At 39.3% G+C, this 27,951-nt stretch overlaps 1 protein-coding gene across 1 annotated transcript in view; it reads left to right on the plus strand.

The window, feature by feature from the left end:
• The first annotated feature begins 205 nt into the window (after positions 1-205).
• The window catches only part of COL19A1 (collagen type XIX alpha 1 chain), a 330,775-nt gene continuing 303,029 nt past the window's right edge, over positions 206-27,951 (plus strand). The window contains exons 1-2 of the mRNA XM_025382187.1: positions 206-284; positions 13,757-13,883. Coding sequence (XP_025237972.1) covers positions 13,793-13,883 — 91 coding nt within the window. The 5' untranslated portion in view covers positions 206-284; positions 13,757-13,792. The remainder of the gene's footprint in view (positions 285-13,756; positions 13,884-27,951) is intronic.

Genomic DNA, 27,951 nt, shown 5'->3' on the forward strand with positions numbered 1-27,951 from the left:
CGTCATTTTATCTGTGAAACTGCTAGTAAAGCATAAACCTGAAAGGCATTACTCCCAGCTCTAAGGCGACATTGCTGTCATTAAAGAAAACCTGTGCCTGAGTTGGCTGAGTACCTTCTTGCAGAGTCCTCTGTCCTCGCGGAGTGGGAGGGTCACACTGGGAGAGACTAATAAGGGCAGAGATGCGTCCCCCTTCCCCACTCGCAGGGAGCTCACTCCTCGGCGGTGCCGCAGCCCTGTCCGGACTCCACTGCGCCTCTGAGGGGCTCAAACACGAATTCAAGGTAAGCTGCGCGGCTTTGCGACCGGCCCTGCACTTGCCCTCTCACACATGCCCGGGCTATGTCATCTGCTCGTGTTTCTGGTTATCTGTGTGTATCTGCTTTTCAAGAAAATGTAAAAACTGTGCTACACATGGAAATACGTTTAGGTGGATACATAATGCACACCTGCATACGTTCCCATAGGTGCTTTAAGGACGGGACCAAAAACGTTTGGCAGGAGACGGCCACCCTCATGTGCTACATATCATGTAGTTCGTGTTCCTATGTTCACATGATGCAGGCTTCATGCACTACACTTAAGTTCTAGGTGGTTTTTCTGGCTATGTGTGTCTGTGAAGCGGAACTATGAGCACTGCTGATGCGGGTAGGGACAGACATCAAATACATTACAAAAAAAATGAGGGGTTAAAGGAGCAAAACAAACTCACTATCAATTCATGCCGTTAGAGCGCTTTTTTTTTTTGACGGTGTTAGCCCTGGAAGCGAGGGAGCCAGTTAAGGGGCATAAGCTAAGAGACGCGGGGTTCCGCTGCGCTGCCCTCGGGCCCGGGGTTACCTACTCCACATGCGGGTATTTCTCCCAAGTGCGGCTTCTGGGGAGCGGCGCGGGCGCGGGCGGGGATTCCGGGATTGCAGCCCCGCCACGTCCCGGAGCGTTCTGCCGTGTTCCTTAATTACCCTGCAGCATGCGCAGCGCGGCCGGCCAGAGCGCCGCCGCCGTCCCCGCCGTCCTCGCTGCAGCCACTGCCGCCGTCGCCGCCGCGGGAACGTCCCAGTAGCCGCGCGAGGAAGACGCGGCCCCAGCCTCCGCCGCCTCCGCTGTCAGAGTCCCGCGGCCACCACCGAGAGCGCGCCCGCGCCGCCGCCACCGCGGCCGGGAGCAAGGAGGCGGCGCCGGGCGGCCCAGCTAAGGCGCTGCAGGGTCGCGAGGAAGTTTGTTGGCCCGGAACCAAGCACGCCGTCGGGCACGCTAGCTCCCCGAGAGCAGGCGGGCGCGTAAGCGAACCCCCTTAGAGGTTACCGAGGGAGCGGGAAGCCGGAAGAAGGGTGGGCAGAGGAGCTGGGGGACAGGCGAGTGACCTAGGAGCCCCAGAGGAGCTTCATTTGATGAGAAGGTGAAGAGGCAGAGGGGACCAGCGTGCCTTGTCAGCCTCAGGGGACAGTGGGCTGCAGAGCAAAATGAGGAGGGTCCAGAATGCTGATAATGAGTAGCTTCAATAGAACAATCCGGAAATAGAGGCAAGGGAGTGATCATGAGCCACGACTTGAGATTGGGAGATGGAAGGGTAAGGGAAATAAATTGTGCCACCTCCCTCAACCCCTAATTCCAAGACGACTCAGTCCCATCTTATGCTTGGATAAGTCTGAGGAGGATTAAGATGTGAGGATAATCGCTCTGCTCTAGGGGAATTTACATCTGCCTGTTAATGGAGGAGATGAAACAAAAGCACTCCAATACCTATTTTCAACCACCTACCCGCCCCCCCCCCCAAAAAAAAAGAGAGAACACCGACGCCTCCTTCTCTGCCCAAATCAAACACCACGATAATTCTTTAGGAGACTAAAGGGAAAAAAAGAAAGAAAAAAGCCCCTGCTCGTATGTGTTGTCTTAGCATCTCCTTGTTGTTGACTGGTGGGAAACTTGCAGGACCCTCTCTAAGTAGAGAGATCTTTGATATGGGCCTGCAAAGCTGAGATATTTAGGTATTCCAGTGGTGAAAAACATGCATAAATGCCCCTTCCTGTGGAGGGCTGACAGGGTTTTTGTGTAGGAATATCTCTTCAGGATGAAAAAGAGGCGGGTGACCCCCAGAGGTAGAAAGTTTATGCTCTCTCTAGGGGATAGAAAATGGAGAAAGTAACTGGCAGGTGCTTCCATTACGTTTTGTCCTACCTGAGCTCTCTAAGTGGTAAGGGACCTAAGTGGAGTTTCCTGGGAAAAGAGAGAGACAGCGTGGCAAAAGAGCAAGAAAGTGAACCTGAAACTGAAATGGACAGGTCCAAGAAAGAGCAAAAAGGTGAAAGAAACCCAAATGTGATTATTATCACAATTGGGACATCATCTCTATATCTGAATCATTCTCATCCTAGAAAACCATCCAAAACAGATGGGAGCTGATGGTATTTTCCAAAAATGGAAAATTTCCATCTACTTTCTGGTCCTCCAGTTTAATCTCTCTTGCTGCAATTTTAGTTTATTTTCTCCAGCAGGCAGAAATGCCAATGTGGGTACACAGAGTCAATGGTTCTAGAGGCGGAAGAAGATATGAAGTTAGAAACCATGGTAGTGTGACTAAGTGGCATCACAAATGAAAATTCAAGTGAAGAATGAAAAATAAACGGAAATGCAAGGAAGCAGGGCTATAGAGATGCTAATATATAACCCTGAAAAGATGCTGGGAAAAAAAAAAAAAAAAAAAACCCAGAATGAATAGGACCAGAGTTGAGTCATCTGAGGCAGGCCACATTGAGGATGTACATCTTAAACAGGCAGAGAGTAACTTGCTTAGCAGAAGAGATCCAGCAGGGAGGGCATTCCAGCCAGAAGGAATTGCATGCGTGAAGGCTTAGAGGTGGGAACAAACAGTCATGTGCCTAGTAAGACAGAGAATCCAAGCGGGGTGAAATCTGAGATGGGTAGAGCAGATAGCACCTGCCAAGGAGAGATTGGAAAGGAGAGGCTAAGAAGCAACGGGCTTTTTAGGGTGTTATTTTGTAAGCCAATAATAAAATAATCAGGTGAGCAAGTTGCATATTAAATTTGATAGAAAGATGATGAATGCAGAGTGGACTATTAGGCCTCTGTTATCTATGCATATGTTATGAAGCGCAAAGGATTTCTGACCTCCTCTCTTTAAGAGAAATCAAAAGGAATTGTGAAGGCATAAGATTATTCGATCAGAAAACTAGTAGAGCCCTTCAAATTGATAAAAGAAATAGGAAAAATGTATGAATTTGAAAATATGTCCATATATTATATATTAACTTAAGATGATATTATATATGTGGAAAACAACAGAGCAAGAGAATTGTAATCAGAAAAAAATGGGGGCCGGGCGTGGTGGCTCACGCCTGTAATCCCAGCACTTTGGGAGGCCGAGGCGGGTGGATCACAAGGTCAGGAGATCGAGACCATCCTGGCTAACACAGTGAAACCCCATCTCTACTAAAAATACAAAAAATTAGCCGGACGTGGTGGTGGGTGCCTGTAGTCCCAGCTACTCGGGAGGTTGAGGCAGGAGAATGGCGTGAACCCAGGAGGCGGAGCTTGCAGTGAGCCGAGATCCCGCCACTGCACTCCAGTCTAGGCCACAGAACAAGACTCCCGTCTAAAAAAAAAAAAAAAAAAAAGTAGGTCAGTGGTGATGGTTGAAATTGAGAATGGTCCTGGAAAAGTTGATGGAAAGAAATCATAGTTCAGAGAAGTGAGTGGGTAAAACAGACAAGTTGGTGAGAAGGGAGAGAATAGGTTAAGTGTGCTCAAAGGAAATCCCAGGTTTGAGACCTTCTGGATTTAGACACTAGTTTGGAAGTAATAGAAAAAATAACAAAACTGAGGAAACGTGATAGAGTTGGACATATTTCATAGTACAAACATTGGGAACTAGGGAGTATGCTTTCTGTGGAGGCAGAGAGCAACTTCAATAGTACTATTTTTTGTCCCACTAAGTAACTGAAATTATGTTCACTGAGCTTTCTTCTAGTAATTTGTACTCTATTTCTCCATCATTCTTTTCTTCATGCACATCATGCTACAGATGTTAAGCCCATACCTGTCTATATCACTTAGTGGTTCCCAACCTTTCATTTGTTTATTTTTAGTCCAAATGTATTGCCTTAGACCGTATCATTCTACAGATTGATAACATGAATACCTACTAAATGTCAAGTTTAAAGAAGACACAGATAAAATACAATCTGTTTCCTCCAAGATGTGCAATATAGGAAAGAGACAGAGTACAAAGGAGTTACAGCAGTGCAGTATAAAGTGTGCAGAAGCATAAGTGGGTATTGAGCTCTGTTGGATCACAGGACAGTGGGTAGTGAACTCTTCCTGGTATGATTCTCACAGACTTCACAGAGGACATGGCATTTGAGCTACACATTGAAGGCAGAGTAAGTGTTTTCCAGATTGGAGAGGATTGGAAGGACTTTCCAGCAGCCAAAAAAGCATGTGCAGAAACCTGTGAATCGGTAATAATTTGATGGCGAAGGGTATTTGGAAAGTGGTAGCCAGACAGGTGGTTGGACAGATGAGTTAAGACCCCACTGTAAAAGAGCCTTGCGTGCCTCACTTTGGAGTGGGCAATGAAGAGCCACCAGAAAACTTTGAGCAGGGCAGTTAAGTGACTAGATCTTTGTTTTAGAAATAGAATTCTTGAGAAGTTAGGAGGTGAAAATAAAGGAAACAAGACAGAGGACAGGAATCCAGTTAGGAGTCTACCGCAGTTTTCCAGATTAGGAATGGTAAAAATGTGAACTAAGGCAGTTTCAGTGAGGATGAGAAAGTTGGTAGGGATTCAAAAGACATTTACAAGTAAATTTGATAGACTTTGACAGAGATTTGATATGGGGAGGGGGTAAATAAATGGAAGATGATTTTGAAATTTTTAACTTGAGTTCCTAAGTTAATGATGATGCCTGTAATTAAAATGTGTAGGTCATGAGGTTTCTGTAGAATATAATGAGGGTAGAAACTTTGCCTAAATTGCAAAAGACATCTGCACATTTACTTCAATTTCATTACTCCAGCCACTGATAAAATTATGAAATAATGCCAGACCTAGTCCTAAACTCTTAGGGATATTTTACCTGATTATTGGCTTGAATTTTTTATTCTGTAGGCTTGGCTCTTCAGCTAGTTTTCTCTAATAGTTTACAGACCCTACTATAGCTTCACTAAAGATAGATTCTAAAGATTGGTGAAAGAACAGATGTGTAACACCTGTTGTTTTTGCTTATTTACACAATGTGTCACTTCATAACAGTATGACCAGATTTTCCTGGTGGAGTTATGTATGTATAGGCATACTGGATGGTGGTCAAGAAGTTTTGATTTGAAAATCAACCTCCTACACAGTCACGCATTATTTCCCTTCATAATAAATGCTCTGAAAACATAAGTTATTTGAGTCATTTAACAAATTACATCTACTTTTTTGAGAGTTGAGATGCCGTGTACATTAAATGTAACAACCTATGTAAAGCAAATAAGTATTCTCTTTGTATTTCCTCCTCTTTCTCTCTTTTTTCATGTGTCCTTTACATATTATTTTCTATTTTGGTGTTGGCTTTAACACTCTGACCTTTTTTACCTAACACCAAGTTTCAAAGATGTACAAAGAACACTTTAAATAGTTAGATGGCATAACAGTAAAAATATTAATGATTCACAGGCAGATTTGATTTGGCTCACTCAAAAGCTGGTGCTGAGAGGCTCCTGACCATCTATTTAGCAAGCCCATCTTTTTTTTTTTTTTTTTTTTTTCTTTTTTTTGAGACAGAGTCTTACTTTGTCACCCAGGCTAGAGTGCAGTGCTATGATCTCAGCTCACTGCAACCTCCGCCTCCCGGGTTCAAGCGATTCTCCTACCTCAGCCTCCCAAGTAGCTGGGACTACCGGTGCCTGTCACCACGCCTGGCTAACTTTTGTATTTTTGGTAGAGACGGGGTTTCGCCATATTGGCCAGACTTGTCTCGAACGCCTGACATCAGGCAATCTGCCTGCCTTGGCCTCCCAAAGTGCTGGGATTATAAGTGTAAGCCACCATGTCCGGCCCTACATGTTATTCTTAGTGATGGGTTTTGTTTTTGTTTTTGTTTTACTTCTTAGTGTCTCTCTCTCAAAGAAAACATGATGTTTGTTTATTTTTGAGCTCTGTGACCAGACTGCCACAATGGACTTTCCCTATTTGGCTCACTGGTTTATCCCCAGTGATTGTTATATACTGGAAACCTCATCCTATCAATAGGTATCAATAGGATATCTATAGGCCAGGTATTAATAGGATATCAATAGGTATCAATAGAATATCTATTGATAGGATGAGGTTTCCTAATGCCTATGATTAATGGTAATGAGTAATGATTAAGGTTTCCTAATGTCCCTCTCTATTCATTTTGTGTTCTCTATATACAAATAAAGATTAATAAGAACTTAAAAAAATCTATATCCTTATTCAAATATACTTGGTTTGGATAGGTGCCTTAATGATTTCAAGAGCTTGATTAAGGAAGTTGAAGGGACAATGACTTTTAAAAATTCACTTACCCAACTGGTACCCAAAATTATTCCATATGACAAACAATGGTGAGAATAATGGGATGGGGTAGAGGTTAGGGCTAGGCCTTCAGCCATTTATTCTCTCTTTGTTGCCATAAGAAATATATTACAGGGAGGGCTGTCTGAATGATTTTAAGGCTTTATAGGCTCCATCAGTGTTGTCTACTCAAGACTGCCAGTGCTGGGCACACTCACCATTGTGACTTTGGTGCTTTGTAGCACTGGAAAACTCTCTGGGGTCTGGCCAGAATCTTGATAGAAATAACTGAAAATTTAAGAGAATGCATATAGGAATGTGATATGTCTGTCCCACATCCTGAGAGAAAACATTAAGGTATAACAGTAAAAGCATTTTAGTCAGGCAGTCTTGGACTTGAATCCCAGGCTTTGAGATTATTCTATGAGCTTTAGTGTTTTTTTTCTGTAGTATGGGATCTGATACCTGTCTTCAGTACCAACATTAGGCCTGCTCTGGACCATACATTTTAGAACACCCAACTCTGGATGTGCACCTGCTCTCAGGGTTAGGAATTTACAGACCTGAGGGGATCTGCCCATCTAAAACCTGAGCTTCTAGACTGGTCTCTGGATAGCCAAGATCCTGATATTCCCAGAAAAAAAAATGACCCTTAACCCCCTGCAGAGTCCAACAGACTCTGTCCTTGGGTCCATCTTCCCAGGGAAAGACCACAGGTGTAAACACTCCTAGGCCCAAGGAATGGTCAAGAGGTAGCTGTTTGCAGGCATTGTGGACAGAGCTTTGACTTACTGGCATATTTACATAAGTGTGTGTGAGGCCTTTCAAGCTGCAGATGGACCCAAGAATGAAAAAAAAATGAGGGATGAACTTTGGTTCAGGCCAGAGGCTGACTCATCCCATATCACCTGCTCTGTTACATTCTAACTTGACATGGGCTTTCAATACTTTATGAAGGTATTTGCTGAAGTAAAATGAGAAAACATATTTTTTATCAGTGTTATTAGCTTTATTTTCACTTTCAAATATTTAAACATATGGTACACAGACCTCTTGCCCTGCACCCTGTTAATGTTTTGGGTGGCTGCCTCTCTAGTTACTATTAGTATTAAAATAAAATATAATATATAAAATAAATTCTACTTCAGAAAATGAGACCATATGTGACCAATTGTCTTAGTTCATTTTCTGTTGCAATAACACAATACCTAAGACTGGGTAACTTACAAATAAAAGAGGTTTATTTTGGCTCACAGTTCTGGAGGCTGAACAGTTCAAGACCAGGCAGCTGTATCTGGTGGGGGCCTTTGTGCTGTGTCATAACATGGCAGAAGGCAGGAGGTGCACACTGAGAGCCAAACTGGCTTTTATAACAGACCCACCCTCATGATAACCTCTTAATACTGTGACATTGGGGATTAAGTTTCTAACACATGAAATTTGGGCAACACATTCAAATCATAGCACTAATATTCTCCATAGCCTTCTTAACATGTATTGTGAGCCGTCTTTGGACAAGTTTGAGAAAAAAAATTGAGGGCCTTAAGAAACCTCAGGATCCACATATATTAGCTTGAGGTTCTTCATTAGCCACTCCATTGAGAACGCATTAAAGATCTATATTATAGCTTAACTTTTATCTGGGAGGAGCAACACATTAAAGTGTGATAACGTTGGCTTTGATTCATTTGTAAATCTGTCTTGATAATCACCTAGCTGGGACCTGCGGGGACAGGAAGGAAACGTGGCAAGTTTTGATGAGGAAGGAGGTTGTGGACAAAGTCAATAATTTAGAAATCCAGGGAAGGTACCAGAGGTGTGTTTAGAGCATCAAGAAGCAGCCTGAGAACAGCAGGTGTCTGGGAATGGTGAGAGGTTTCTGGTCAGGAAAAAGAGAGGTTCAGAAAGACCCAAGGGAAACTTTGCCCTTGTCAGTTTTGTTGAGGTCAACCTGCTAGTGCCTCCAGCAAGGTTTAAGATCTGAACAATTTGTTTTTAAAACACATACAAGGATTTATTGTGAGACCTTGATGAAAAGTTTTTCAAATGTTTCTAGCTGAGTGGTCTACACTTCCATTTTATCAGTAATGGAGCAATAGAACCCTCAAATAGTGAACACATTTTAGAAATGTGCAAAGAGAGGCCGGCGTGGTGGCTCACGCCTGTAATCCCAGCACTTTGGGAGGCCGAGGCAGGCAGATCATGAGGTCAAGAGATCAAGACCATCCTGGCTAACATGGTGAAACCCCATCTCTACTAAAAATACAAAAAATTAGCTGGGCGTGGTGGCGGATGCCTGTAGTCCCAGCTCCTCGGGAGGCTGAGGCAGGAGAATGGCATGAACCCGGGAGGCGGAGCTTGCAGTGAGCTGAGATCATGCCACTGCACTCCAGCCTGGGCAACAGTGCAAGACTCCGTCTCAAAAAAAAAAAAAAAAAAAAAGAAATGTGCAAAGAGAAATAATATTCATGATAATGACCCTTGAAAGATTATAAAATCTTGTAATGCCTTAAGAATTATTTTTAAATATTGAATGATCACTACAGATTCCAAAATAAGTATATTTCACTGTATCTCAAGATTTGTAAATTGGCAGTCTCTTACTTTTTAAAAATTCAACAAACATAATTTATTGAGTCTCTGATTTTCCAAGTACTGTGCAAGGCACCTGGGATATACTGATGGACAAGACAGATATAGCACCTGCTCTCATGAAACTTAGAGTTGAGTGGGGAGCAATAAACATATGTATACAGAAAAAATAATGTCTAAGCTAGAGACTAATGTGCTTCTTGGTCAGGTAAGGGCTTTTCCACATAGTAACATTTAAATTGAAAACTGAAGGATGAACAAGACACAGAATGTTCCAGGATGAGGAAACAGCATACACAAAAGCCTTGAGGTTGAAAACAGCCTGACAATTTCACATACAGGACATCACTGGAAAGAATAGTACCAAATGAGGCTGGAGACATGGATAAGGGCCCAGTTATTTGGGACTTCTAGACTGTAGAACAGCTTTTGGACTACATTCAAAGTACAATGGGAAACCATTAAAAGGTTTGAAGCAAGGAAGTGACATGATCCAACTTTCATTTCAAGAAAAGTTCTCTACTGCTATGTACAGAATAATTGTGTTCAGAATTCAGTAATGGATGGAGGAAACCAGTTAGGAAGCTGTTGAGAGGTCTAGACCAGGGTGATCTGAACTAGGGTAGTGGCAGAGAAATAAGAGAAATAAGTGGATGTGAGATGTGTTTGGGGTAACCCTTGACATGACTTGTTGATGGTTTGGAAGTAGGAGATGGGGATAAAGAAGACAGAAGAATCAATGGGGTCCTTGGATTTCTGGTTTGAGCATTTTAATGGGTAGTAATTACTGAGACTGGGAAGAGCATGAGAAGAGCAAGTTGTGGTTGGAAATCAGGAGTTTATTTGGATGTATTAAGTTACAGATATCTGTGTGACATCTAAGAGGGAATTTTGAATAGGCAGCTGGATACACAGCCTAAAGTTCAGTGAAGAGGACTGGATGGAAGATGTAAATTTTAGATTAATCATCTTACAGATAATATTTAAAGCCAAGAGAATGGTGACATCACCTAAGGAGACATTATAAAGAGAGGACAGGAGGGCTCACAGATCCCAATATTAAGACATCAGATAGAAGAAAGGTCTGAGAATATTTACAAGGAAATCCCAGAGAGTGTCAAATCAGGGAGGCCAATAAAAGAGGGTTTTAGGAAGGAAAGAATAGTCGGCTACTGGAAGTGCCACTAAGAATTGAAGAAGGGAAGAGAAAAGGATTCTTCTTTTAAGTTCCTGCTGAACTTGGTGAGATACATTTCAGGATAGTAGAATGGCAATTCTTCAATAACTAGAACATTTAGTTAACTGACCATAAATCTTATATTCTGCAAATACTTTGGATAAATGAGATAGAAGCTAAGTGGCTCAAGGAAGTAATTAGGAGATGTCAAGATCGAATTCATATGCTTATAGCTTTGTAGCCCTCTGGTTCTTTGTTGTTGTACCAGGGACCAAAGCTTCAGTGAACAGAAATTTCTAGCCTGCTTTGATGCTTCTCCATTGTCCAAATATCAGTGTCAACCTTAAGCTGAAGAGACAGGTGTAACTAAATTTTTCCAATTATTGTTTGTTAATATGTAAAGCAAACAATTATAATTTCAGGTACCTTTTGAATATTGACTAGGTTAAGGCCCCATATAATACACATGCATTAAATAATTTATTCCTAGTATTATTTCCAATTTGAAGATGAATAAATTAAGGCTTAGAGAAGGTACATAGCTTCTCCACAACTAGCAGAGTCCAGACATGAAGCCATGATTGTCACCACTGTGCCAAACGACTAATTTATCAACTGATAGAAATCACTTTTGGTTAAAAATATAACCATGGATTTCTCTAAAAATCAGATCACTGTTTATGAGTTCATTCCTTTGAAATAGAATTAATTTCTTTAACAGCTACCAACTGATTTGAAATAATAGCTAGGATAACTTTGCAAAATCATGTGACGATTGAGACTATATCTAGATGAGAGAATTCAAAAGAAATAAGGCTTAAAACCAGCTGTTTGATATTTAGAACTACACGTACAGTTTTAATATTGCAATTGCTGCTTCTAGCTATTCATCCAGAAAGATCTGAAATCTTGAATTAATTTTAAAATGCTGGTCTTATTTGGCACACACAAAGAAGATGGTGGCTTTAGTTTTTTTCTAAAGACTGTCTAGCGATAGAATTTAGACACTGGTATAATGAATTCTTTTATATTTGACTCTTGATTAAACTTTGAACGATGCATGTAAGTGATATAGCATTTATTTGCATATTTGGACCTCTTAGAATAGCTATTTTAATAAAACTGCAATTACCAAATACACGGAGGGAGCCATTATATTTTCGCTTGCAATTTATTTCTGCATTAGTTGCTTCACTAAAAAAATTAATTTAAATGATGTTTAAGTTTTCCATTACAGGGGTTCTATTGACTAAATCTTTTATTTCAGTACCAAAGGAATAGAAGTATACATTCAGAAAGACAAACAATTATTGGAGGTAATACATTAACATTAAATATAATGTCAATAGCAGGCTCAGGTGAGGTAGGCATTACATGTATTCATTTTTTCTTTATAAACATAAGGCAAGATTACTTTTCACATGTGCAGTAATCACTTCAGTAAGAGTGGTTATTCAATCCAATAACAACATAGTTAAGTTTATAGAAAACATGACATCAATTAAGCCAAAATATGTAAAACTATTATTCAGAAGAAAAAACAGACTTGTGAATAATAAAATTATATTTTAATAATGTGAATCATTGTCTATTATACAATGCAAAAAGCATAGGCAACTTAAAACAAACAACTGGATTTAAAAAAGGGGCAAAGGAGGCTGGGCATGGTGGCTTATGCCTGTAATCCCAGCACTTTGGGAGGCCAAGGTGGGCAGATCACGAGGTCAGGAGTTCAGGACCAGCCTGGCCCAATCTCTAATGAAAATACAAAAATTAGCCGGGCACGGTGGCACATGCCTGTAATCCCAGCTACTCGAGAGACTGAGGCAGGAGAATTGCTTGAATCGAGACCCTGGAAGTGGAGGTTGCAGTGAGCCGAGATCATAGCACTACACTCCAGCCAGGGCTACAGAGCAAAACTCTGTCTCAGAAAAAAAAAGGCAAAGGGCCAAGGAGTTGAATAGACATGTCTCCAAAGAAGATATATAAATGATTGGTAAGCACCTGAAAGGATGTTCAACATCACTAATACTTAGGGAGATGCAAATCATATCCACAGTGAGATACCATCTGACACCCATTAGGATGGTAATCATATATATATATATATATATATATATTTTTTTTTTTTTTTTTTTTTTGAGATGGAGTCTCGCTCTGTCGCCGAGGCTGGAGTGCAGTGGTGTGATCTCAGCTCACTGCAACCTCCGCCTCCCGGGTTCAAGCGATTCTCCTGCCTCAGCCTCCCAAGTAGCTGGGACTACAGGCGCCTGTCACCATACCTGACTAATTTTTTATATGTTTAGTAGAGAAGGGGTTTCACTATGTTGGCCAGGATGTTCTCAATCTCTTGACCTCATGATCTGCCCGCCTTTGCCTCCCAAAGTGCCGGGATTACAGGCGTGAACCACCACGCCCAGCCTATATGTATATATATATATAGAGAGAGAGAGAGAAAATAGCAAGCGTTATCTAGGATATGGAGAAATTGGAGCCCTTGTGCATTGTTAGTGAGAATGAAAATGGTGCAGCTGTTATAGAAAACAGTAGTCTGGTTTCTCAGAAAATTAAAAATAGAATTATTGTTAGCAATTCTACTTCTGATTCTGGGTGTATACCCAAAAGAATTGAAAACAGGGACTCAAACAGGTATTTGTATATCTATGTTCATAGCAGTATTATTCACAATAGCCAAAAGATGGGAGCAACCCAAATGTCCATTGATGGATGAATAGATGAACAAATGTGGTATATACATACAATGAAATATTATTCAGCTTTAAAAGAGGAGGAAGTTCTGACACAATGTACAACATGATGAACCTTTAGTACATATGTTAAGTGAAATAAAGTCACACAGATACAAATACTGAATGATTCCACTTATATGAAGTACCTAGATTACTCAAATTCATAGAGAAAGAAAGTAGAATGAAGGCTGCTGGGAGTTAGGGGAGAGGAAAATGGGAAATTTTTTTTAATGAGCACAGAGTTTCAGTTTTGCAAAATGAAAAATGTTCTGCAGATGGTGGGGATGGTTGCACAGCAGTATGAATTTATTTAATTCCACTGAACTGTGTATTTAAAAATGGTTATGAATGTAAATTTTATATTATGTGTATTTGACCACAATTTTTAAAAATAAAAAGGTGTCACTGTAAGCGTAGTTGCTTAAAAAAATTTAAAAGCAGAGAAAATTTAGCTGATAAGAAGCTGTATCGACATCAATAACTAACTAGAAACTAATCTGAACATCTTTTCAGAGCTGTTATACGGATTAAGATATTGAGATACACAGTTGCATATATAATCATATATCCTGTTATATGATGGTATGTGATGTAAAATTGATTGTTTTTGCTTTGGTAAGATTTTCTGGAGATGTTGAAAGGAGCTGCATACAATAAACTTGATTCAAATTTTTGTTGTTGTTGTTGTTGCAGATCTGTGGCCACTTGTTCACATGGTTTCAAGGCACAATGAGACTCACTGGCCCTTGGAAACTTTGGCTTTGGATGTCAGTGTTCCTGCTTCCTGCTTCCACTTCCGTGACCATTAGGGACAAGACAGGTATCCAGGCCAACTCTTTGCCTAATCACCAAATGTTATTTATAGCCTTTAAATCATTAAAACAAATCTTGTTAAGATTGAAAAGGCCATAGATGCATCTACTATAACAGAATGAATTACAATTCATTGCTTTCTTCCATTGATCTTCCCATGATGTACATTAGGAATTCTTAAAATTACCTCATTTTTTTTCATATGCATAGTATATTAGTCTATGTCTTCCTTTCGTCTTCATTATTTACAAGTATACATACATGCATGTGTGCCTCTGTGTGTATATATGACATTATATATCTTTCCCTTTCTTTTTCAATAATTATGCAAGTTATAAGTATGGAAACTCATTACTAATTAGGATTAACAAGGACATATCTAATCTTAATTAGGTAAAAGTGAAAAATTGGATAGGAGGTATAAAAGGAAATGTAGTTTAATTATATGTTCATTTTGTAGTATCTTAGATGAGGCAAACAAAAGGTTGACAGATCTTTAGAGCACTTTTTAACTAAATAGACAGTATTTGCAATTAAATTTATCAGTCTTTTCATAAATATTTCCAAAAGGCTTAAGGGAAATTTGAAATATTTACCTTCACCTCTGCTTTTTGAAATTGATTATGTGGTTAATTTGGAAGACCTTTCTTGAACATTGAGTGTGTATAAGTTACTTAGCTAAATGTAATTCATATTACAAGGTTGAATTAGACACATTGGAGAAGGCATTTGCTAGGGAAAGAGAAACTTCATCTTTCCTATGCAAAAAAATCACATATAATGTATTCTGATGATAATCACATATGATTATGTATTCTGAGACTGTATTATTGTGCCTATTCTTTTGAATATTTTTTCAATAATTTTTGCTAAACAAGTATAAACCCACTCTAGTAGAGACTTTTGAGTTTGAGACACACATACAATACAATTACTCATAAAGATCTAACACATCATAATCTTTCAGAGTGTTATGTAAGTCATTATGATTTTTTATTATTTGGCAGAAGGTGCATTTCCTAAAATAATCCACATGAAAGTTTAAATATTCTGTTATTGTACAAAAGACATCCTGTGGCTGTCATACAATTTGTGGGGGGAAACACTTTCTTTCTTCAATGAGAAATTAATCAGCTGTGACTCATGGCAACTACAATATGTAAAAAAGGAAAGGAGATGCACAGGGCAGCGGAGTTTATTCTGGTACTATTTCTACTCTTCGGAATTTCTGAGTCTCTTTTTGTAAAGAAATATAGCAGGTAATGTGCTTCACAATTTAATCTGAGATGACAGGACTTTTTTAGTTAGAAGGAAGAATTAATCTTTGGTTAAATAGGGACAGTTTTTAGGCACATGCTAGTGGGTAGTAAATGTTCTTGATGATAGCAAGGATTTGAAGGACCTAAATAAACAGTTCTCCAATTTTAGTGTGAAAAAGAATCACCTTACGTATTTGATTCCTGAGTCCTCCTCTCACATATCCCCATTTTGCAGGTCATACTGGGGTGGGATTCAGTAATTTACATCTTTAACAAGTTCCACAGATGAATATAATGCAGGATTATCTGAGGAAAACTCTTAGAGAAACACTTACCTTTGAGATAATTAACAGACATTTTGGTTTTCTTTTTTTCCTTTCACCTGATTTGGTTACCTTGCATTTTATGCACCATTTTATGCCAAGGTTCCTTTTTTTGTTGTTATTTTATTTTATTGTTTACCTTTAGTAACTTTTTAAAATTGTGATAAGAACACTTAACATGAAGTCTGCCCTCTTAACAAATGTTTAAGTGTATAACACAGTACTGTTAATTATAAACACGGTATTATACAGCAGATGTCTAGAACGTAATCATCTTGCATAACTAACAGTTCCCCATCTTGGGATTCCCCTGAATGTTTGCTTTTGTAGCTCTAGTATCTCAACTCTTTAATCAGGTTACATGATGTATAGGACTACCAAAATGCATATATTCTTATCCAATTTACTTTGCTGAATTAATCTTTCTGAATGATTTTCCCAACAGTATGAATTCAAAATTAATCTGAACTCTAACAAGATTCACTTAACATGAAGCATTAAGGGAAATTAATAAAAGAAAAAAATTATGTTATTTTTATCATGCCATTTGATAGAGGGTGTTCGTAAAGCAACACATACTGAACGTGTGATGGAAATTGCTTAACTTCAAATATCGTTTGCATTAATTGAAAATGTCAGCACAGCACTGTCAAAGGGATTATTGAAGAATATGACACACTGGGCATGGCCTGGAAGGAGACCCTTCTTGTGTCTTGTGTATCTGATTCACAGTGCAAGGTTCCCTTTTTAGTTTCCTCATGTGCAGACCTGCGCGTGTGGTCACTAACCATTTACCGGAGGGAAGTGATTACATCTAAAAATAAAATATAACAAATCTGAGAGAGAGGCTAGGGTTTCAGTGTTGGAGTCTGTGAAGTTGTCAACAGTTTACTATTAAACCTAAATATATGACAGATAGATTGGGCCTTTTAATTGCTTTACCTTAACACTTCGGTATGTTTAATAATTACCTGGAATTGTCCCAGTTGAGACAGAATTTAAGAGTAATATGGAGAGATTCAATAATAACTTGAATTTTAAAATTTTGAAGGTATTAGGAATTCAGTCATTTCATATTCTTTCATCAGTTTTCCTATTATATTGAGATCACGGGATAAGGTATATTTGTTTATTTTCCTACTGCAAATGAACTTCCATTTCAATGTGACAGTTTCAGCTCAGTTACTTGTCAAAAGAAGGTGGGGAAGAGAATTGTGTTAAAATATATACAATGCTAGAAAATCTCAAAACTTATTTTAATTAGTTGCGTAAAACTCTTTCCTCTAATATAGAAGACTATGTATCAAATAATTAAAGTGTCATCTATTTTCTTTAATCTGTTCTAAGGCAAAAGTACTATATCATCATAAAAAGCAATAAGAAACAGAAAACCAGAGTTAAAAAAAAAAAACAGGCTAAATAAATGAAAATGACAGAATGCCTTTTAAGTAACACATTTTCTTTTCATTATGATAAATCTTCAGTTTAAGTGTCCAGATTGACTTGATTATAAATTTAAATTTAGGCCTGTAACTATTCACATAAACCATTCTAAGGTAGTTTTCTATTAATTACAAAGAATTACAAGGAAAAAAACCTATTATTCCAAAATGTGGTTTTTACTAGTTGGCAAACACTTCACGCTTAAACTCAGAGTAAAATGTATGCTGTTATATAGAGAATTGTATTTTGTGTTTTTAAGAAATTCTTGTGTTCAACATTGGTACCATGTAAAAATCCTTCATTGACAAATGTACTTTGTAACTCCTAAATTTTGAAAGTGGAGGAAAGCTTCACAATGATTAAATTAATAATATAGCTTCTAACTAGGTATTTTCCTTTGGAAGAATTGGGCATTTAAGCAGAGGCATGAAGGCAGTGTGAGGGCAAGGCACATGAACACCTGGGAAGCAGTCACTTGGTCCTCAGGCTCTGAGGCAGGGGCATGCTTGGCATGTGGGAGAAACAGCAAGAAAAACCGGGAGACTGGAGTCAAGTGAATGAGGGGGAGGAGGTGTAAGGGTACATGGCTCCTGAGAAATGCATCTGTACTTTCTGTGTTGTCAAAATCTGATTTCTAAGCCTGCATGGTCAAAGGCTAGACCTTGGACTCTGGTAAATTTGCCAAAGCAATAAATCCTGTCCTGTGAAACCTCTTGGAAGATGTTCAATCTTTGCCCTGTAGACCCTTCCCGGATATCAGGTGGACAGGCAGGCTTCTGAATGTATGCCCCTCATTACCTCTTGGAAGCCTTATTTCACAGTTAATTGAATATTGTCATATTGTATTATTCATAATGCATTGTTATTAAAGTACAGATGTGTGGAGATATGTGCATTTTAGCAAAGTTAAAATATAAATTATATCTTGACCAGACAAATTATGTTTTCTTTCCCTGCAATCAGTAAACTGGTATTATTAATAGTGTAAGTAATACAAGAACCCTCACTAAACTGCAAAGAGTATAACAGAACATGTTTATGTTTATTTTGTATGATGACTATAACTTTGATTTTCCCTTTTGTTTTTGTAGTACCCAAGGAATTACCTCATCCCCTGGCTTTTCCTAAGGCCAGAAGCCTCTGTGTCCAGAGAGCAACTAGTCCATTTTCAGTCTGAGTATCAGCAATATACACAGATCTTTTAGGTATTAAATCATTTGAAAAAACAAAACATTAAAAGATTGGATTTTAGCTGGTCTGAGCTCCTCAGCCATTTGAGAGGAGAAAAAAGGAGTTCAACATACTTTCAGGGAATAATAAAAAAAAGTGGAAAAGAGGGATTTCAACATACCTTTGGTGAACACTGTAGTAAACTGAAGATTTATATGAATGGGTATAGAAAGTATCAGACCGGGCCAGGCTCAGTGGCTCATGCATGTAATCCCAGCACTTTGGGAGGCCGAGGCAGGCAGATTGCCTGAGGTCAGGAGTTCAAGACCAGCCTGGCCAACATGGTGAAACCCTGTCTCTACTAAAAATATAAAAATTAGCCACGCATGATGGTGGGTGCCTGTAATCCCAGCTACTTGGGAGGCTGAGGCAGGAGAATCGCTTGAACCCAGGAGGCGGAGGTTGCAGTGAGCCAAGATCACACCACTGCACTCCAGCCTGGGTGACAGAGCAAGACTTCATCTCAGGGAGAAAAAAAAAAAAAAAAGAAGTATCACACCAATGAGAGGAAAAATGTTTAACAAAAGATGTGATGTGATCTTAAGATTAGAATGCCTAGCAGTACAATAGGAGGTCAAACCAGTAGGATAAAACAGAGAGATTAAGGGGAAAAGTGATTTTCTCTGTGTGTGTGTGTGTGTGTGTGTGTGTTTAAGCACACGTTTAAAACTGAGGGTGGGAGCATAATCCACTTCTACTAAAGAATGAAGATAATTTCTTAGGTATGCTATTGTTTTGTTTAAAATATGTATTTAAGAAGCAATGTTCAATACAGAGGGGGAGAAGTTGGTTATAGGAAACTTGTGTTTTGTTTCTACTCCACCATTGAGTGGCTGGCTTTGTGATCTTAACTCCTCTTGGATGACTTGTTCTTAGGTGCTCAGGATTCTAATTTTTGGAACGAGAATGGGTAAACATCTTTTTTAAAGTATGTATTTTCTTTGTAGGTAATCTAGATAAAATAATGATATACCCAAATATGATCTAGCTGCCTTCCTTTGGCTCTTTTCTTTCTTTCTTTCTTTCTTTTTTTTGAGACTGAGTCTTGCTCTGTCACCCAAGCTGGAGTGCAGTGGTGCAGTCTCGGCTCACTATAACCTCCGCCTCTGCCTCCCAGGTGCAAGCGATTCTCCTGCCTTAGCCTCCCAAGTAGATGGGACTACAGGAATGTGCTACCATACCTGGCTAATTTTTTGTATTTTCAGTAGAGATGGGGTTTCATCATGTTGGTCAGGCTGGTCTTGAACTCCTGACCTCAAATGATCCGCCCACCTTGGCCTCCCAAAGTGCTGGGATTATAGGCATGAGCCACCACGCTGGGCACCTTTGGCTCTTTTCAATACCCCCCACCAACTCTGTAATTTGCCCAGGTCCTTCAAGCTAAATCAGGAGGAAAGTGGAGCTGATAGTTATTAACATCTTGGTATGAATTTGTTAAAAACATTTGCATTTGCTTTTGAAAAAGATCTGTTGATTAAGGTTTTCTAAGCAGTGCATCTTTTTAAAAAAGTATAGACATTTTAAAAATAAATTTTATTGTGTATATTTGAGGTCTATAGCATATTATGGGATGGATATAATTAAATGACTATTGTAGTGAACAGAATAACATACCTATCATCTCACATAGTTACTTATTTTTGTAACGAGTGGCTAAATCTTATTAAATGAAAATCTCAAAGGCAATACAATTTTATTGTATTTTCTTAGTCCTTATGTTGCACATTCCATCTCTAGATACATTTATCCTACATATCTGCATTTTGTATCCTTTAAGTGCATTTCTCCATTTCCTACCCTTCTCACACCAGTGATAAATGCTGTTTTATTCTCTGTCTCTGTGTATTTAAGCTCTTTTTAAAAATATTCCACATGTGGGATCACACAATATTTTTTCTCCTGTGTCTGGCTTATTTCACTTAGCATACTATCCTTAAGGTCTATCTATGCTGTGGCAAATGGAAGGATTTTCTTTTTTTAAAGGCTGAATTATATTCCATTGGATACAATGTCTAAATGTAATAACAAAAACCATAAAACTCGCAGAAATGATAATGAGGGAATAGTTCCCCAACATTGACCTTGGCAATCATTTTTGGATATCACATGAAAATCTCAGGCTACAAAAGTAGAAGTAAATAAATGGGACTAAATCAAACTAAAACACTTATACACAGTGAAGGAAACAATCAACAAAATGAAAAGACAACCTATGGGCTGGGAAAAAATAATTGCAAACTACTTATCTGATAGTCAATATCCAAAATGTATAAAGCATTTTTAAAACTCAATATCAGTAAAACAAATAATCTGATTTAAAAATGGGCAAAGGATTGAAATACGTATTTCTACAAAAAAGAGATAAAAATGTCCAACAGGTATATGAAAAAGTGCTCAACATTACTAATCATAAAGGAAATGCAAATTAAACCACGATGAGACATTACCTCATACCTATAAGGATAGCTATTATCAAAAAGACAAGAGATAACACAAATGTGGCAAGGATATGCAGAAAAGAGGACTCTAGCACACTGTTGGTGGGAATGTGGATTGGTTATAGCCATTATGGAAAACAGTATGGAGGTTCTGAAGAAATAAAAAATAGAACTATCATATGATCCAGCAACCCCTCTTTTGGGTCTACATCCAAAGAGATGAAATCCCCACCTTGTGAAGATATATCTGCACCCCCATATTCATTGCAGCATTATTCACAAAAGCTAAGACATAGAAACAACCTAAGTGTTCATGGATGGATGAATGGAAAAAGCAGTGCAATTTTTTTTTGTGGTGAAATTTTAGTCATTACTTTTGCAATCGTCCAGAGAGCCTTTGAAATGACACGGTGCTTTGCCTTTGTCTACTTGACATGATATTTGGATATTTGAGTATTTTCTGTAGTCCTTCAAGGTACATGCACACTTACTTAAAAGTGTGCTTTACTTTATATTAAAATATGTATTTTAATACTTAAAGAAATGAACATACCCACCTTGTGATAGCTATTTCCACTGCCTTGCCATTTTCGTGCAATGAATCCATAATATTCATGTATTCAGATTATTGTGCCTTAAATCTTACATGTAAATAATTAACATTTAGTTTTAACTTTTTCAGTTTTTCACCACAAAGCACATATGCTAAAGATATGAAATGGCATTTGATTTTCATAAAGACTTTTAGTGTAGGCTTTCATAAATGTTGTTAGAAATGTTGAATTCCATTCATTTCAAGTCATGGTTTATTACTTGGAAATCATCACATATTCGCTAAGGCCTCAGAAAAATTTAAATAAGATATATGCTGTTTCCAACTTGGCAATAGGCCAGTATACCTTCTTCTCATTACTATCTTGAGATTTGTTTTGCTAATCACCTACTGGGGCTTCCCTACGAACATTGTGAGTAATTTAATCTTATTTATTATGGTTACATAGTCACTCATAGTCATTATAAAAATATGGTAAGAATGGAATTTTTTTGAGTTTTTCAAGTCATTTTTAGCTTAAAATATTTTCTCACAGAGATGCTATTTTCTTCCTTTTGTTGAGATATTACACACACCAAAGTTGACAAATCTTAGTGCACAGTGCAGTGAATTTCTACAGATAGATTTATACCATTGTAACTACTACTCAGACCTAAATATACATTCTCAAAACCCCAGAAGCCTTCTGTGTACCTGCTCCTAGCTAACATTTCACCACAGTAGCCACTACACTGACATAGATTCGTTGTATAATCTCTAGAATTTTGTATAAATGGAATTATACAGTATGTATTAATGTTGCAGGACTTTTCCTTAGTTCAGCTAAAGATGGAGTTCTTTGTCCCATGGCCATGAAAATTCAGGCTCACAGACAATTTGAATAGTGAGTAAGACAGGGTTTTATTGGGTGAAAAGGAAGGAAACGGGGAAACAGGAACTCTCGCTAGGCCAGAGTCCCTGCTAGAGCACTTCCCACCAGGCTGATTGAATCCCAGTTTCCACACAGGAAGAAGAGGGGCCAGGCTCTTCCCGCTGCAAAGGGCGTGAAGTTCCCGAGGCTCCACCTCAGTGGGCAGGCTGGTTGGAGTTGCTCCAAGGATCCCCTCCCACCTGGCTGTCTCATTCCCCTCTCTAAAGAAGTACATCTAATTGCTCTTAGATTAAGGATAAGGATGAAGACGGATCTTAACTGCTTCCTGCTGACAGGAGGTGCTGTTTTGGGGAAACGGAAGTCAGAGTTCCCTCAGAGGCCAATGTAAGGGTTCCCAGCAGAAGGGGCCATTGTCAGAGTCTCCAGTTGCATGACCATTTGAAGTTTGATGGCCTGAAGGCAAGAATAGACAAACTCAGTTATCAGAAAACATGTATCAAAATGAAACAAGAGGAGGGATAAGGACAGCTCAAAAATTCTAAGGTCTTTTACCAATTTGCACAGGGAGAGGGAGGCCAAACACCCAACTAGCAAAAAAAACTTGACCCTTTTGCTGGCATGTTGGGCTTCTGTGTTCCCTTCTCCTGAGCCCAATCCTAAGCCAACTAGTTTAAGGTTTGGGAAATTAACTCTTTCTAGTTTGAAGGATGCATCTGAGGGGACTGTCCCATAGTACAGAGACACAATTACCTATCAGTGAAGAGAGGACAGAGGAGAACAAAGGAAAAAAAAAGAGGACATCTATAATCCCATCACTTTGGGAGGCCAAGGTGGGCGTATTGCCTGAGGGTCAGGAGTTGGAGACCAATCTGGCCAACATAGTGAAACCCCTCTCTACTAAAAATACAAAAAAATTAGCCAGGCGTGGTGGCGGGCACCTGTAATCCCAGCTACTCAGGAGACTGAGGCAGGGGAATTTCTTGAACCAGGGAGGTGGAGGTTGCAGTGAGCTGAGATTGCACCACTGTACTCCATCCTGGGCGACAGAGTGAGACTCCATCTCAAAAAAAAAAAAAAACCCCAAAAGAACAAAAACCAAAGCTGTGTTCCCATTTTTCTTGTTTGTTCACACTTCCATATTAGTTTTATCATTGTCCAGTGTTACTTTACCTATTTTTTGCTAACTAGTGTTTTTTTTCCCAACCTGATATGCTCGATATTCTTTTATCAGATGTATTGGCAAAGTATGATGTGTACAGGGGGGTTGAGGGCAACTAGTAACAAGGAAACAAAGAGACCTTCTTTTTTTAAGAAGCCTTTTTTTTTTTTTAATGCAAAATGCCTAAAGCCTCTTGTTTTGATTCGTTTATGAAAGGAAAACAAGCCAGTTCTGTATCTATGGTATATTGTTGCTCTTTATCTTCCCCAACTCTAACCTTGAGGAAAGAGCTGCCATGAGCTTTACTGTTTGTGAAGAAAATTATTTTTCTTAATGCATGTTGGAGAAGACTGCTAAATAGAACTTCTATCAGACTAGGCAGATTTTAATTGTGACTTTACATGTAATACTAATAATAATTTCCTGTATGATAATTCTGGAGCTATGAAGAAATAGAAAAACCAAAGCAGGAAAAATGGACAAGTGATATGTTACAGTTTCTCAGGAGACACTCCTTGCCCCTGTTCTTTTTTTATCTCACTCACTGTGTGATCTCATCCTTCCCATGGTTTTGAGAGGCGAAGCCAGCTGGACTTCCTGGGTCGAGTGGGGACTTGGAGAACTTTTCTGTCTAGCTAAAGGATTGTAAACACACCAATCAGCACTCTGTGTCTAGCTAAAGGATTGTAAATGCACCAATCAGCACTCTGTAAAAATGCACCAATGAGTGTTCTGTGTCTAGCTAAAGGACTGTAAGTGCACCAATCAGCTCTCTGTAAAAACGCACCCATCAGTGCTCTGTGTCTAGCTAAAGGATTGTAAATGCACCAATCAGCACTCTGTAAAATGGACCAATCAGCATTTTGTAAAATGGACCAATCAGCACTCTGTAAAATGGACCAATCAGCAGGACGTGGATGGGGACAAATAAGGAAATAAAAGCTGACCACCCCAGCCCACAGTGGCAATCTGCTCGGGTCCCCTTCCATGCTGTGGAAGCTTTGTTCTTTCACTCTTAACAATAAATCTCACTGCTGCTCACTCTTTGAGTCCGCACCACCTTTAAGAGGTGTAACACTCGCCGTGAAGGTCTGCAGCTTCATTCTTGAGGTCAGCGAGACCATGAACCCACCGGAAGGAATAAACTGCGGACACATCAGAAGAAACAAACTCCGGACACACTATCTTTGAGAGCTATAGCACTAACTGCAAAGGTCTGCGACTTCATTCTTGAAGTCAGCGAGACCAAGAACCCACCAGAAGGAACCAACTCCAGACACAGTTTTACTTAGGATGTATATGTCAGTCACTCCAGAATGTACCTTACGGGCCTCCCCTCTCTTTTGAATTCCATTTCTAACTGTCTATTCGATAACTCCATTGTTTGACTTTCTTAATGGCATGTCAGATTTAACATTTCTAATTTCTCCTCTTCCCCACTACAAATTAACTTACTCCTTGCCAAGTTTTCTTTTATTTTTCTAGTGTGATTTATTTCAGTCAACTAATCTCCCTCTTCCCTACATTCAATCCCTTATCATCTCCTGTTGGTTCTTGTATCTCTCAATTCCTTCTCATGAAATTGAAGATGTTTTCCATTTTCAGTGTCATCCCTAGTCCAAGCTACCATCATATCTGCCCTCACAGAGTGTGGCCATCTGACTAAGTTTACCAGGTAAAATACAGGATGCCCAGTTAACTTTGAAGTTTAAACAATAAACTACTTTTTAGTATAAGTATGTTCCAAATATTGCATGGGACATACTTGCACTAAAAATATTTTTATTTATCTGATATTCACATGTAACTGGGAATCCTGTATTTTATTAGCTATGTTTGGTAATTTTATATATGTGAGGGAGAAGAGGTTATTTTATTACACAGAGTGGTCAGGGAAGGCTGCCCTCCAACCCCAATGGGCAGAGTGGTTGGAGTTTCTCCAAGGATCCCCTCCCACCTGGCTGTGTCATTCCTCCCTCTAAAGAAGTACATCTAATTGCTGTTAGATTAAGGATAAGGGCAAAAACCGATCTTAACTTCTTCCTGCTGACGGGGGTGCTGTTTTGGGGAAACGGAAGTCAGAGTTCCCTCAGAGGCCAATGTAAAGGTTCCCAGGAGAAGGGGCCATTGTCAGAGTCTGCAGTTGCATGACCGTTTGGAGTTCGATGGCCTGAAGGCAAGAACAGACAAACCCTGTTATTAGAAAATGTGTATCAAAATGAAACAAGAGGAGGGATAAGGACAGCTCAAAAACTCCAAGGCCTTTTACCAGTTTGCACAGGGAGAGGGAGGCCAAACACCCAACTAGCAAAAAAAAAAAAAACTTGACCCTTTTGCTGGCATGTTGGGCTTCTGTGTTCCCTTCCCCTGAGCCCAATCCTAAGCCAACTAGTTTAAGGTTTGGGAAATTAACTCTTTCTAGTTTGAAGGATGCATCTGAGGGGACTGTCCCATAGTACAGAGACACAATTACCTATCAGTGAAGAGAGAACAGAGGATAAGAAAGAAAAAAAGAGGGCACCTTTTAAAGGAGTCCCAGGGATTCAGGATGCATTTGAAAGGAGTACAGACTAAAGATGAATGGCTACCCATCTAGAATGAGGGGAGCAGCCATGCCTGGTTTTCTTCTCTTTCTAGCAGGTACCCGGGGTACATGAGGGAGAGAGGGAAGAGCGTCCTCTTTCCCTGTTCCATCCTTGCATCCCAGAGTCACAGTGACCTTGGCAGGTGCCGCCATGAGTGCCAAAGTGGCTTTCACCCATGAAACGGGGGCCTAGAGAATAGGAATTATCCACTCTCACCTATGCCTCTATCCCCCCAACTGTCAGTAGCTTTGGAGTTCCCTATACCTCATTTATGCCATGGGTATTAATGTGACCTTTATCCATGAAACAGGAAGCTTGGGGTTGGCTTAATCAGCCACACATGCTCATCTGTGCTGTACCTTTTGACTTCCATTATTCTCTGCCTCTGGATCTCTCAGATCCATTTTTCTATCTCAGGGCTTTGACCCAAAGCTTAGAATTGAGTCTGGGATAAAAATTTGTCTTGAGGGGGTTGCATGGACTCTTACCATAAGCCGAATGCTAAGTTAAAACTGTGGAACTGAGTCCTCCTCCAACAAGGGAGGGAAAGGATGTCTTGTGAGACACCCAGATAACTGGTAGCTATAGTTATGCTTACTAAGATTTGGGTGCATGGTAATTGGCTTTGGTTAGCTTTCTTGGTCTTACTTTCCCAAAAAGGAAATCTCCAAGTGATGGGTATCTTATTTATTCCAATTGCCAGGCAGGATTTGCAGGATAATTGCTCAGAACTAGAATATTGATCCAGATTTCTACATTACCCGTCCCTTTTGTTCTTTCTGAGCTGCAGCTGGAGACTGCTGGTTGGTTCACAGGAACAAGTAGGGTTAGCCTAAAATGTAAGTGAAAACTTAAAAACAAGTAGTGAGTTTAGAATTTAATGACAAATATATGATACGTTTTGAAACATGATTTCTCTCTCTCCAGTCCTCATTTTTGTTAAAAAACAAATCATCATAGGACTGAGTGGTTTGCAAAATAGACTTTAGCTTTATCGTTGGCCTGATGATTTGCAAAAAATACAGCAAGAATAGTTATTTTTACATAGGTTTTTTGGATTAGCTTTGATGGACCTCTGTTCCCCAAGGAATCTCACATAAGACCTTTTAAAGCTGAGCCGAACCATGGAATTATCCTCAAATACCTGTGAATTGAGTGATCCTCTCCTCTTAAGGTCCCATAATAAACTTGGAGCTCCTAGATCTGTTAGATAGTGACATTCTTTACTGACCACAGGTCATGAACCCTGTACAGGAACTGTGTAGACAAGGGTATGAGGCAACTGGACTTCTATCATCCCTGCAAGTTGAGACTGACTCCTTAAAGGTAAGCATACCCTTCCAGTCAAAGCCTTGGTAAAACAACCACTTTCTCCCATTGTGTCCTGCTGCAAAAGAAAAATGGATTCTTATTCCACTGATGCAAATGGCTATATTGCCATAAGTTGAGAATACTCACAGAGAGTTTCCAAATTCTGGAGGAACCAGGCAGAGAGAAAAAAAACATGTTCCAAAGTTTGTTTATAGAAGTATATCCCTTACTCAATTGTTAAAGGTTGTAAATAGTTCAAAATAAGTTTCCTTGACTATGAAAACCCAAGCAAGGATCAGCAATATTCCAACCAAAAGTCAAAAAAGTTGCTTCAGCTTTCTGAGCTCAGTCCATTTAGTTAACTCTTGTTTTGCTTGATATTTGTGAAGTTTCGGCTCTTCATGAGTCCTGTACTGTTTTCCTTTATTACAATGTTACAGTTTCCAAAATTATCATAAGCCTATATTTCAGAGCACCTGTTACAGTTCTATAGCTTATTAGAAACCATCTTTTGAAAAGGATTAAAACAAGACAACAATTGTCTGTGAATAGCAAAATGTCCAGGGTAGTTACAGTTAGAAACACAACTGACAAAAAAGTTTGGTTATCTCCCTAATGGTTTACAGTAACTTAAAATAGCAACTGAGGACTAAGCTCTGATTTTTATCTTGCCCAAATTCCTTTCTAAGGGGTCTGGGGAGTCATGCCCGACAAACCATAATTTCTCATCGGATGGGTTGTATTTAACCCTGTATATTGTTACTTACTTTCCAATTTGACTCTGGCATAACAAGGAAGAAAATCACAATGTTTTACCCCAAGTATATTTCCTTGCCATACCTTAAAATTGTCCTGCAAAATCTCTTCTGGGAAAAGTCCACATTCTGGCTGGGCACGGTGGCT

This window comes from Theropithecus gelada, chromosome 4 (genome assembly GCF_003255815.1).
Source record: "Theropithecus gelada isolate Dixy chromosome 4, Tgel_1.0, whole genome shotgun sequence".
Lineage (NCBI taxonomy): Eukaryota > Metazoa > Chordata > Mammalia > Primates > Cercopithecidae > Theropithecus > Theropithecus gelada.